The 13830-nt window shown below is 37.7% G+C and overlaps 1 protein-coding gene across 4 annotated transcripts in view; it reads left to right on the top strand.

The window, feature by feature from the left end:
- FSTL5 (follistatin like 5) overlaps window positions 1-13830 on the top strand; it is an 808279-nt gene that overhangs the window by 765342 nt on the left and 29107 nt on the right. For all 4 annotated transcript variants that reach the window (XM_077477144.1, XM_077477141.1, XM_077477142.1 and 1 more), the window contains one exon: window positions 5888-5995. In XM_077477144.1, coding sequence (XP_077333270.1) covers window positions 5888-5995 — 108 coding nt within the window. The remainder of the gene's footprint in view (window positions 1-5887; window positions 5996-13830) is intronic.

Here is a 13830-nt window from a genome sequence, read left to right as displayed (position 1 = left end):
AATTGACAAAGACGATTCATTATATGTGTGCTTTGTAGCAGCTCACAGTATTGTTTAATATATAATTGCAATGGTTCTGTAATTTATTCTTTATTTATTATGACCCTGTCAATTATTTGAATCATACATTGAGAACATGCCCATATTTTCCTGTTTAGAATTCTTTGCTATTTGCTAAGATATTAAGTGAGAAGGACCTTTTTTGATGTTTTGATGACACAATTTTAAATTTCTATTTTATGTTGAAGAACTGTTTAATTAAACTGCTCTTGACAATATGTTTGCCTAAGTTCTGGAACATTTCAGTTCCATAAAATTTATATCCCCATAAATACTGCTTTCTTGTTGACTAAAGTTTAGAACTGCCTATAAACGCTTTGAGATTTATTGTGCCTTTTGCTTATAACCATAGTAATAGAATGTGAAAGAAATTGAGAAAACTCCTTAAGATTACAGGTTACAACCACAAACTCAAATGATTTCACAGAGAATTTCTTTTGCTGAGAAACATATTTGGTTAATGTTAACAGTACCCAAATCATGACATGGTTGAAGGTTCTGGTCAGTTAAAGTTTATGAGTGCAACTAAAACATCACTAAACTCTCATGTATAATCAAATCAGCAATCCGTTAATTGATTGTGTGCTACGTTATTTAAATTTGAACTCTAAGAAAACAGCTAAATACACAGATGGAATACATATATGAAGGGTGTTTTGCCTTTCAAAAGGATTTGTATTTCTCTATCCAGTCCCCCTCTTCCAGATTTACAAAGCTATGCCCCCCCCCCCCCCCCGCATATCTACAAAAGGAAGGACCTGATTTTATCTACTGTAGTTTTACTTTCAAGACAAGATCTCCTTCCAGCCCATCCTTTAATCCTTAATTAGTGAAAGGCTTGCACTGCTTTCCTCCACCTTTTCTAAGCTCTGTCATACATGCTGTGCAGTGGGATCTCCTCTTGTTCTGGGATGATGTTTTATGGTGTCAACCTAGTCTCACTTCTGTCTCGTGCCCATCTCTGGCCCCGATCTTGGTAAAGAGCTTATGACACGGCTCTTTACCCAGGTGATCAGCTGTGTCCAAGCACATATTTACAACAAGGAGAGAGGCGCCTCTAAGAGGAGACGTTTCAACAAACACTTTAATAGGCATACAGTTTATGCACATTTTGGAGAAGTATTAAGAGCATTTCAGCCCCAAAAAGTCTAGAATCTAAATCTAAAAATCTAAAAATGCAATTAAAAATAAAATTAAGATAAATCAACGATGTCAATTGATATATGCACAAATTTATAACAATTTTTTTTTTGTAAAAATCTATAATACCCATACAAGCCAATGATCAATAATATAAATTGATTGATAAATATTTGAAAATCAGTGTTGGCAAGTAAAATGGAGGGGAATAGAAACAAATAATATTAAACTCATAGGAACAAATGGAATAAAACTATAGACAAATAATTAAAGAAGCTATTGCAAACTAGTGGAATAATGGTGTATAATTATAAATGATAAATTATAAATATGTTAAAACAGTAAATTAAATAGATGAACTGCGAAGATATATATATATATATATATATATATATATATATATATATATATATATATATATATATATATATATATATATATATATATATATATATATATATATATATACTGGCAAAAGAACCACCATGATTTTCGGACATTTATTATGTATATATGTTATTTAACCACTTGCTTACTGGGCACTTAAACCCCCCTCAGTCCCAGACCAATTTTTAGCTTTCAGCGCTGATGCACTTTGAATAACAATTGCGTGGGCATACAACACTGTACCCAAATGAAATTTTTATCATTTTTTTCCCACAAATAGAGCTTTCTTTTGGTGGTATTTAATCACAACTCGGAGTTTTATTTTTTGCTAAACAAACAAAAAAAGATGCAAAAAAAAAATCATGTTTAATAGTTTGTTATAAAATTTTGCAAACAGGTCATTTTTCTCCTTCATTGAAGTGTGCTGATGAGGCGGCACTGATAGGCTGCACTGGTGGGCACTGATAGGCTGCACTGGTGGGCACTGATAGGCTGCATTGGTGGGCACTGATAGGCTGCACTGGTGGGCACTGATAGGCATAGTTAAGGCGGCACTAATAGGCACAGATAAGGCGGCACCCATGGGCACAGATAAGGCGGCACTGATGGGCAAAGACGGGCACAGATAAGATGGCACGGATGGGTGGCACAGATGGGTGGCACGGATGGGTGGCACTAAGGGGCACTGATAGGTACCACTGATAGATGGGACTGATGGGCACTGATAGGTGGCACTGATAGGTGGCTCTGATAGGTGGCACTGCTGGGCACTGATGGGTGGCACTGCTGGGCACTGATGGGCACTGATGGGCGGCACTGCTGGGCACGGATATGTGGCACTGGGGTGCAGCACCTTTGTTGAGGCAGACTGTGGGCACTGCTGGGTGGCACTGTGGGCACTGCTGGGTGGCACTGCTGGGTGGCACTGTGGGCACTGCTGGGTGGCACTGACAGGGGGGACACATTTTTTATTTAGGCAGGCAAAGCAGGGGACAGGTGGGCACTGGCAGGGGGCAGATGGGCACTGGCAGGGCTGGCCGTGATTGGGACTGATGTCCCCATCATGGCCCCCGGTGATCGGCTTTTTTTTTTCTCCTCGCGCTGACAGGAATAATAGCCGATTACCGGCTCCATTATATCACATGATCACCTGTCATTGGCTGACAGCTGATCACGTGATAAGGGGTCGGGAGCGACCCCTTGCACGGATCGGTGATCAGGTGAGTCTCGTAGACTCGCCGATCACAGAGCGCGCCGCGCGCGCCCCTCAGGGGGTGCGCAGGACGCTCGTGCACGGGACTACGTCAATAGACGTAGTCCCGGAAAAGGAGATCCGCGCTGTAGCCGTCATTCGGCTATAGCGCGGATCTCAAGTGGTTAATGATTTTGGGAACCACGTTAAGTTCAGAACTGCAGTAGGCTACCACTTAACATGGTCAATTAGACCACATTTGCATTATCGCCAACTGGGTTTGTGTGAGTGAAGGTATCATAAAATATTGAACCAGTGCCACTCCAGTAAATAAAAATCAATGGACACCCTTGAGTAGAGTTTTGTTGGATTGATAAGCCTGTATAATATAAATTAATATACACATAAACTCACTCATAAAAATATAATGTTTTATCATTTGAACTTCCTCTGCATCAATAGCCATATAGCAATGGACAGATAAAAAGAGTACTGTCCAGCTAATGAACTAATTTACTGGCTCCAGGTGTCATAGTACTTTTAATAAAGCCTGTCTAGGATAAACAACTGTTATATTTTCTTGGGGAGCTGCAAGGCTTGTTCAGCTGGGATATAGGAAAGTCTTGTTGATACAGCCCAAGAGTACTCTTATGTGTCATCAGCAATCTCAACTAGTCATTAGTGCATTATCCTGAGGATCTATATCATTAGTTTAAATTAGCTGTACTTAATTAGCCAGCTGGTACCTTCTTTGACAAACAAGAAAAGGGATTTAGTGCAGAAATACTGGAGATGCTATACTGGTTAGATGTCCATCTATTTCTTCCTTTATATAACTTTGCATTGTGTAGAACACAAATTAGTTTACAAGGTCTGTCATTTAGTAAAACATACATAAGACATACTTAGTGGAACACAAGGCACAGCTGAACAGAACTGTCCCTATAAAGTAAATAGAAAATAGTGTAATCCATTCAAAACAATTGGTTCTATATGTAGTGAAGAATCATATCAGCATTTTAGCCTATATAGAATATGAAATGAGAGAGAAATGCAATGAAGTGTTTTCAGATTAACTCAAGTACCAATTTGGTTTGAATGAAGTAAGCATCATCTCTATAGCTACATTTTATATATATATATATATATATATATATATATATATATATATATATATATATATATATATATATATATATATATATATATATATATATATATATATATATATATATATATATATATATATATATATATATATATATATATATAATTCAATATGTTGAGATAATTTTCAAGGATACTTTGCTGTGGAGCTTTTGTTTACCACTGCTGACATTCTGTTTTGTATATGAACTACATACTATAGATGCCATATCCTTATTGAAAAAAACATTACCAACACAGATTGTCCAAACATCCTGCTTGTTTACCCATTTGCTGACCGCCCTACAGCAGTTTTACTGCTACAAGGGTGGCAGCTCTGCACCGGGTCATGTGTATACGTGATCACACACCTCCACCTGCAGGGGGCATGCATGCACCACCAGTGCTGCCAATTATTGGTAAACGACATAGAACAATGATCTGCCTGTGTAAATCGCTGTTCTGACAGAGGGAAAGAATGGATTCTGTGTTCCTGAAAAGCAGGGACTAGAATCCATCTTTTTCCATAGTAAAAGCAGCACACATAGTAAACACATATGCTGGTTAGGCACACATGCTATGCAGAAGTAAGCCTGATTTTGCACTTTCCAGATTTAGTAAATACACCCCATTGTGTACTTAAAAGTGTGGCATGCCTGTATTGGCATGATTGCAACACATTAGAATTGGGTTAGTTGCTCTTGGTTACTAGAAATCCTGTATTGATAAAAATATGAAGACTTTCTAAAAATGCTTAGTGTCTGTTGGCTGTAATAGTTATCCGATAGCAAGTTAGCAGTCACAGACCCGATATTTATTTCTGTATAGGTTTTCTTGAAAAATTTGCACTTAAAGTGTTACTAAACCCAGGACCCTGCATTCATTAAATCTGGTGTCCCACAGTACACATTACACAGAACATGGAAATGCAATTATTTTAGTAAATATAAACTGCTAAATACCTTTTTTCATCAGCAGTCTTGTGACTTCTATGAGTGCCTGGTTAAAGATTGTAGGAGGAGTTTTCTTTTTCTCATGATTATCCTATGAGAATGCAAGACCCCTGACTCGCTGTTTGGACAGTGCTAATTGGCCCTGTGATCACTTGCACTCTCCAAAAAAAATAAAAACTCTCTAGCAATAAATACCAAACTGAGCATGTGCAGCCTTTCCCCTGGCTCTGTAAATTTTAGGATGTTTATTGGAGTCAGTGAAAGAAGCAGATGATCAGAGGAGGTCATTATCGAACAGCCTTTTTTACACAATCCAGAGGATTAACCACTTAGGTTCCACAGTGAGTATACCAAGCGTGATTTACTGCATATACTGACTGATTTTACTGTTGTGGGTTTTGTAGCACTTTAAATGCAATACTTCCTAGGTTACTAAAGTCATGTTCATGTTGATTTTTTTATACATAAAATCATCATTGGAATTAATGCACAAAATGTGGTAACCTTTGCAACCATGAGATTTTAGATTACTGAAGCCATTAACCACATCCGGACCGCCCACCGTCGTTTTATGTCGGTACTTTGAAGGACGATATTGTTGTTATGACAGCAGCTAGCTGCCATAACCCCGGTATTCTCCTTTTCAGCAGGTGGTTGGATTTAAGATAAAAATGGTCTCTGTGGCAGATTTGCCACAAGATCATTTTTATCGCCGGAGGGAGGGGGGGGCAATCTGGTGCGCACGTGGCCACACGGCAGCAAATTCAAAGGGATGTACCTGTACGCCCATTTACCCAGCCATGCCATTCTGCCGATGTATATATACATGCGTGGTCGGCAAATGTAAAAGACAAAATATGAGTTGCTCCACCTTTGCTTTTCAGGTGTACTAGAAAACACTGCATGAAAGATTGTATTGATTTATAACTAATAACTTAAATTATATATTTACTTTGAATCTCTTTTTTATAAAAAAAGAAAGAAAAAAATAATTTTACTCTGTTTCTAGGCAGTGAACACAGATCCCATTCCAGTGAAGCTACATTATGATAAGTCACATGACCAAGTCTGGGTATTAAGTTGGGGCAACATGGAAAAAACATCTTCTACATTACAGGTATGTACTGTATGTGAATGTTTCTGCATATGTACTGTAAATGTATGTTGATTTCACTGAGGTTCATTCTCTTTAATTCACATGAGTGAGACTTCCGTCTCTATGAATTGAAAATGCATTAAAGCCCAAGTAAACATTTTGTTTAAATCAGCTAAACACATTCACACACTGCTTAAACACGGGCAACCAGCATGCTGGCAAGAGACAGGAATATGAACTGTAAAATTTGGAGCACCTATTGTTTTGATGTACCTGGAATATATTTATCTTTCCTGCACAGTAGGATAAAGAATCTGATTGATCAATATTTTCTCATCCTATTGATCTTGTGTGCCCATGTACACAATACAGCTAAAATAAACAGGAAAATGTGTGAATTTTTCAAACATTGAATGTTGCATTTTTAGAGTTCATGTATACATGTGTGAGGAGTAAGTCAAATACACTGTGCTTTGTTGTTTGACTACTGAGTTTCTTGCAAATATGTTTGAGGTGATTCTTGCTGTTTTGAGTTTTTTTAAACTGTGCTTGGTTCAGTTATGTTGATTTACATTTATTTATTGTGTAAATTAGGAGTTCAGATAGAAACAACAACTGTATATACAAGCCTTTACAGTAGCAAATCATCTTTAATGCAGGTGTAGAAAATGAATAAATAAAGATAATGGCCTCGTTGCAACAGTAGGTTAGAAAAATAGTAAGAATGTACCATCATCCAAAATTGAACAGAGAAAGAAGGTAGGGAGCCTGGTTCCCATATCAGACTACCCAAAAACAAAATTGAGCTAACGGACTATTACGGTACATATAAGGAATATGGATAACAAGGTAGTATAGCACAGGTAAAATGCAAACAAAGTTTATTTAAACAATAAAATCAATTTACAGCAGTTAAGTTTGTACAAGTGGTGACGTATTTCGACTACTTTCGCTCCAAATGAGCTTCTTCAAGAAAAACATACGTCTGTGAGAAAACACAATAAACAGTACACCAAATAAGAGTTTGTTAACTTTTAAAAACATATAACAAAGTATAATGGGAAAGAGAAAAAAATATACACAAAATGTGGCTCTTACCCCCAGCGGTGTACCAACACAATGCTTAAAGGACCCCAAGAAGGTCTTCCCCGGTGACTGGGGGAGGTATTGAGGACAGACAGAGCAGCATCTAGGTAAGAGAGTATGATGATTATATATTATAACAACCTGATCCTGACATAGTCAAATGGAGCAGGTAGTGGGGTCAAACAGTCCATATGTCCACGGAATTGTCCTGGACATATATATACCCAAGTGGAGTGATATGTGTGAGTGGGGTGCAACCACTCAGTGATATGGAGATATCAGAAATATACCCAGGAAAGCCAGGGGAAAAAGTGAAAAGAGGGAGGGGAGTGATAGAAAGGGAAAACGGAGGGAGGGGAAAGAAGGGGAGAGGGGAGGACAAAGGGGAAACAACCGGAGATGTGGGCAAGATGGTGGTACAAAGACAGGAGGAAAAGGACAAGAGGGAAACAAATCAGGAAGAGGAGGAGAGGGGAGCGAGGGGGAACAATACCAGGAAAAAAGGAGGAACAAGGGATGCATGGGATTTCATCTACTTTATCACTTACACCTGATATCTTTTACCTTTTACCTGATATAAAAGTTAATGAACTCTTATTTGGTGTACTGTAATTGTGTTTTCTCACAGACGTATGTTTTTCTTGAAGAAGCTCATTTGGAGCGAAACTAGTCGAAATATGTCACCACTTGTACAAACTTAACTGCTGTAAATTGATTTTATTGTTTAAATAAACGTTGTTTGCATTGTACCTGTGCTATACTACCTTGTTATCCATATTCCTTATATGTACCGTAATAGTCCATTAGCTCAATTTTGTTTTTGGGTAGTCTGATATGGGAACCAGGCTCCCTACCTCCTTTCTCTGTTTAATGCAGGTTTTGTGGTACAGACTTTTGAACAAAATAAGTAGGGGGTGAAGATTGAAGTAAACACTGTGCATGGTAATAATTATGATGAGTTATAGGACAGTTTTATGTCTTATAGTGAATTCAAACTTGAGTGTAGTTCCGGCACCTCCTGGACTGACTGTATGTAATGGCAAGGGGTGCTGGTGTGTGCTGCAGGGTATTGATGCCCACTGCTGGGGGATCTATATTAGCTGGAGGGGATCTATTTTTACAGGGGGGTCTATTGTTGCTGATGAGGTCTTATGTTGCTCGTGGGGGACCTATTGTTGCTAGGGGTGGGTCTTATGTTGCTGGGGGGTCAGTTGTTGCTGAAGGAGGTCTACTGTTGGGGAAGGGGTCTATTGTTGAAGGTTTCCAGAGACTCTATTAATGCTGGCTGTACGGAGATATGTCAGTGCTGCTGGGAGTCTATTGTTGCTGGGGGGGGGATTTTGTTGTGGGTGGTACATTGTTGGATCTATTGTTGCTGGCCGAAGGGGATACATTTTACTGCTTTTCTTGATATCATTATCAAATTCCATACAAATTACTTAGCACCACAAGATGATACTTGGTTCTGTATTGTCTAAAAGGGACAGTACCTGGAGGAGGGTAGGGGCGTGGAAAAGGGGTGACTCTGAAAAAAGGGGAGTTCTTGCACCTATTGTCTAAGAAAAGAAGCCATGACAAACGTAATAGTAAATAATAAATAGGTTACAAAATAAATATTGGCATTATAGGTAATACAATTTGGGACATTGGAAAACATTTATTCACGTGTGTTCTGGTGATAAATAATCCTCTGTCCAGAGGGTATGTGAATGAAAATCTTTACCATTGCCAAATATAAAAGAGGCCCCTTGTGGTCATGTTATGGATAATGTCTGAAATTAGTCTAAAAGTGTGAGCTAACTTTAGAATTTACCCAAAGCTACAATTAATCTTAAGTTTTTTTTGCAAGTCCATGTCTCCCACATCTTTCTTTCCTTCTAAACATTTGCAAAATGATAAAAACAAGTTATTGTTCTTTATGTTTCTTTTATAAAGTTATACTTCAAAGTCGTTCAAGAATATTGGATAAGCCTGAAGATAGTTTTCAAAGCATGGCTAGATCAAACACTTTGAATAGCTGTAGAGAATAATAGTACTGCTAGAAATCATACCTTTTTTCAGTAGGTTTAATGGGGTTCCTAAAAAATAAATAAATAAATAAGTTATTCTCATGTATAATTGGAATATTTTGTCCTACAAGCATCTACTTATTAATTCTATTTGATGATCTGGCAGTTATGTTTACAAATGTCAGCCATTCAAAATTACAGTTGCTTTTGGCAAATCAATAAATCACTTTTAAAACATGCCAATAAATATAATTTTCCATTAGAAAATTGCAATTTCTAGACAGACTTTTCAGCATGTTTTTCTTTATGAATGCACAGTGCACACCATACAGTATGTATGGTTAACTTCCAACAATCCCTACACATCCGAGACACTTAGGTTTTGAGAATGTCTCATAGGCAAAGTGAACATTAGCCTAATTTTGTAAATAAAGTAATACTGCACTTATTTTGATTATACAATCATATGCTGAATAATAAAAAATAAAAAAAAAAAGCAAAAAAAAAACTCTGCGCAACACAAAAAAAAATTGATAATAGAACTAATTGTCTGCTGATCCCCTCAAAGAGTGATGCGCTCCTATTATGTGAAGAAATTGGATGTAGGGGGCACTGTGATAAATAATAATCATTAACTGATATTTATTCTCAAAATTGATGCAGTAATATATGTCCTATAAAATAGTCATATATAGAAACAGAAAATGTTGAATAAATATAGTCCCAACAAAGTAAAGAAGATTGAGATCTTGTGTTTCTGCTAAGCAGGAACACTGATCTCTGTCATCCTACAGTGCAACCATCCCCTACAAAAGAAATCACTCCCAGTGAACACATTTAACCTTTTCATCACCCCCGTTAACCCCTTCCCTGCCAGTGTCCTCAGTACATTGACAATGATTTTTTTTTAGTGCTGATCACTGTATTGGTGTCACTGGTCCCCAAAAAGTGTCAATTAATGTCATATTTGTCAACCGTAATGTTGCAGTCCCACTAAAAAATCGCAGCCAATACTAGTGAAAAAAATAAAATAAAAAGTCTATAAATCTATCCAATAGTTTGTAGACGCTATAACTTTTGCACAAACCAATCAATACATGCTTACTGGGATTTTTTTTTACCAAAAACGTAGCAGAATACATATTGGCCTAAATTGATGAAGAAATTAGATTTTTAATTTTTTTTTATTGGCTATGTATGTTTTATAACAGAAAGTAAAAAAATACAGTTTTTTTTTTCTAAATTGTCTTTTTTTGTTTATAGCACAAAAAAATAAAAACCTCAGAGGTGACCAAATACCACCAAAATAAAGCTCTATTTGTGGGAAAAAAGGACATCAATTTTATTTCGGTACAATGTTGCACAACCGTGCATTTGTCAGTTAAAGCAATGCAGTGCAGTATTGCAAAAAATGTCCTGGTCAGGAAAGGGGTAAAACCTTCCGGAGCTGAAGTGGTTAAAAAAGCACGCCTAAACCTGTGTATTGTACAAATGTTTAGACTTGTTTAGCTTATATTTGAGTGTTAATGGATCCATTGGCTAGAATAATAATTTATTCTGGCCATTGTAATGCATTAATGCTCAAGCACTTGATGCATCTAATGGTTGGGCATGTTTAGACGCAATTATACTCATTTAGTCCGGGTTCAGCTTTTTTTCTGTTCTTAATTGGGATTTTTTTTCTGCCTTTTCTTCTATTATACCTGTAAACATGTATGTGTGCACGGACACATAGGCTAATATAGAGCTGCTTTTGCAGGCTGAAAAAAAAAGGAAAAGAAAAAAACATCTTTAACAGTGGCATTTTTTAGGCTTAGTGTGCCTGACGCCTAAAGCAACATCATTAGCTCTCATTTTGCACCTCCAGTGGCTGAAAAGGGACAAGGCAAAGATTAACATGAAAACATATTCAGACCTGCTATTGTAGCTTTTAGGTCTTTGTTTGACATGACTTATAACATAATGTATGACAACCTAGCAGATGGAACAGCCATGATGTAGTAATACAAAAGGGTCAAAGGGTTGCTTCAGGCCCTTACTTGTTATTTCTCATCTACTGCCAACTCACTACTGATCTTTGCAGGTGGTATGTCATTTTACTTTGAATGATGAGCTATGGGGGCTATTATGGTTTTATAGACCAAATGTTCAATCAGATATAGCAAAGGTAGACATTAACATTTTGTTTATACTTTGTGAACTCTACTGCATATTAGAAACATTTCCTTGCCATATTTTATCATGCTTTTGTAAGACTATCCTGAAATCCATGCTGGAAAGCCTGTACTATTAAACATATATCAAAATGTATGGGTAATGACAGTGCACTACACAAAAAGACTTTACCAAGGTCATGGTCAATGTACATATCAGCAATATCCAATCTAAGATCCTATTTCATTGTTCTGACTGTGTAACCTAAGGAATGAAATCAGATTGTTTTTATGGGCTACTGCACACCCCTGTGTTTTCCAGTGACTTATTATTATTAAGCAAAAATGTAAGAACAAACTAGGAAAGCAAATTTCCTACATGGTGTGTACTATTTGCACACACTATGCCAAATGACCTTACTACCAAAAACATTTGGATGTTTTTTACAATTGTTTTACTAAAATTATACCAATATGATGATAATAATATGAGGAATAAAGTGTATATATATATATATATATATATATATATATATATATATATATATATATATAAATATAGTGTGTATATATATATATATATATATATATATATATATATATATATATTTATGGTCCGGGCCCTCTGCTCTAAGAGATATGAAAGAACACATAAACACGTCACAAGACTAACAACATAAAATAGACCTGAAGTATGCACTGGCCTGCTGTCCTTGACTACCTGAGGTGAAGAGGGAGATGCTGACAGAATGAACATTGGCATGCCATTCTAGTTCATGAGAAATTCATCTCACATGGGCAGATACACTATTGCTGGCACATCTAATTTAAGGATTTAGTACGGGTCTTGTACCTGGAAAAGAAACACTAAGAGGCGGGAGATAAAGGATCACCCTGAGTCTGGCTGCTGCCTTAGCTGAAAATGACCGGCGATAGTCATAGAATTAGCACTCTGCATACTTGTGACCTAGATCCAATACTGCATGCAGATATGGTCCAATTCTTCCCTCCTGTTGGGGTTGCCCTGCATAGCATGTCTCTGACTGTCCCCAAGGCTAGCACAAACTGTGTGACAGTGAGTTTGCAATTAAGTCAAGGGTCTCTGGCCTTCAGGATGATGGAGACGTCTCCCCACGAATATGACTTGTTCTGAGCCAAGTTGTGTACTGCTATGCGGAGGGATGCTAAGTTAACGTCATTGTCCTCCAATATGTCCTTCTTGATGCCCTGCTGGGACAAGGTGCGCAGGGAAGACAATGGTGCAGATGTTGAGCATACCTGTAAGTGAAGGTACGGGAAAGACGGTAGTGACTGGAACTGGCAGGGGCACGGCTGGGTGTACCTACAGGGCTTTCACACTGCTTTGACTTCTGTGACTGCTGTTGACAGTGTGGTAACCCAGGAGTGCAGCTGAGTAGTCGCAAAAAGGATAGACTGAAGTGGTGCCTGGTAGGGCGGCCACTGGCGGTGGAAACAGCAGCCTAAAAGCTTGGTTTCCTAGCTGCGGCAGAGTAGGAATTACATCTGTGACGCAGTTCTGCTATGAGCTTGGTTGTTTATTTATATATATATATATATATATATATATATATATATATATATATATATATGTATATATATATATATATATATTATACACAGCCTTGTTGAAAGGCAAAGGAAAAGGTTATAGCGGAAATGTGATTATGTAGAAATGACCGTACGCAAATTGAGCAAATTGGTGAAGAGGATTGTTTATGATCATGCATGGATAGACTTGAGAAAGTGAAATGAAAGTACTGCTGTATTCGAACTGTCGATGTGACTAGTTCGAACCGGGCTGGGTGTGAGCACCGGTAGAATAGTCTGTTAAAGATTTAACTCGTTTGAGTTGGCGATGTAACAGGTTTCGGCTCGGTTTGTATAGTTTTGCATTTTGCAGAGGACTCGAATCATTGCGCCGATGCTGCAACTAGATTCGAATCGGCCGTAGTTGCGAGGTGACTGAGGGGCTCATATGTCAGATCTGAATCGTATCGCCAATAATATGGCTGGATTCAGATTGACTGAATGGTGATGTGGTTGAAGGGGCTTGTGATTGCAGTGTATCCGAACCATAGAAGCGAGGTTGCGACTAGATTCAAATCAGCTGGTTGGTGAGTGTTTGCTATCCAGTAAGAGGTGTAGGGGGTCAGTTAGGTGAAGTGAATGTTTCGTAAGATGTGTAGGGATGCAACTGGCTCGAGTAACCCGCATTGGGTAGAAAGTATGAAATACATGAAAGATGACATAGAAAGACTTACGGAGCCGTAAGTGCGACTTTTGTGAAACGAACATGATAATGTATGATTCGAGTTTAGTAGGAGTGATAACAACAAAATCCTACCTGCAACAGCGAGTGTGTAGAGGTCCGAGTGTGGGACAATCAATGAAAATATACGACCAATCTGGAAAGCACAACTAGACGGACACGCAGTGAGTTGGCAGAGTCAGCCTCTGCAATGCATCTGATATTAATCAGTTTGAAAAATGTATGAAATAAATCCAATAAAAATCGGTAGCAAGGGGTATATGATACAAATTGGTTGTAGAGTGTATGCCATCCCTTACTGTGAAACCGAACACTATC

This window comes from Lithobates pipiens, unplaced genomic scaffold (genome assembly GCF_037356315.1).
Source record: "Lithobates pipiens isolate NorthernLeopardFrog02 unplaced genomic scaffold, aLitPip1_a1.2 Scaffold_13, whole genome shotgun sequence".
NCBI classification, from domain to species: Eukaryota; Metazoa; Chordata; class Amphibia; order Anura; family Ranidae; genus Lithobates; species Lithobates pipiens.
The sequence above is the reverse complement of the archived record's forward strand: the minus strand, read 5'-3'. Positions and strand labels throughout refer to the sequence as shown.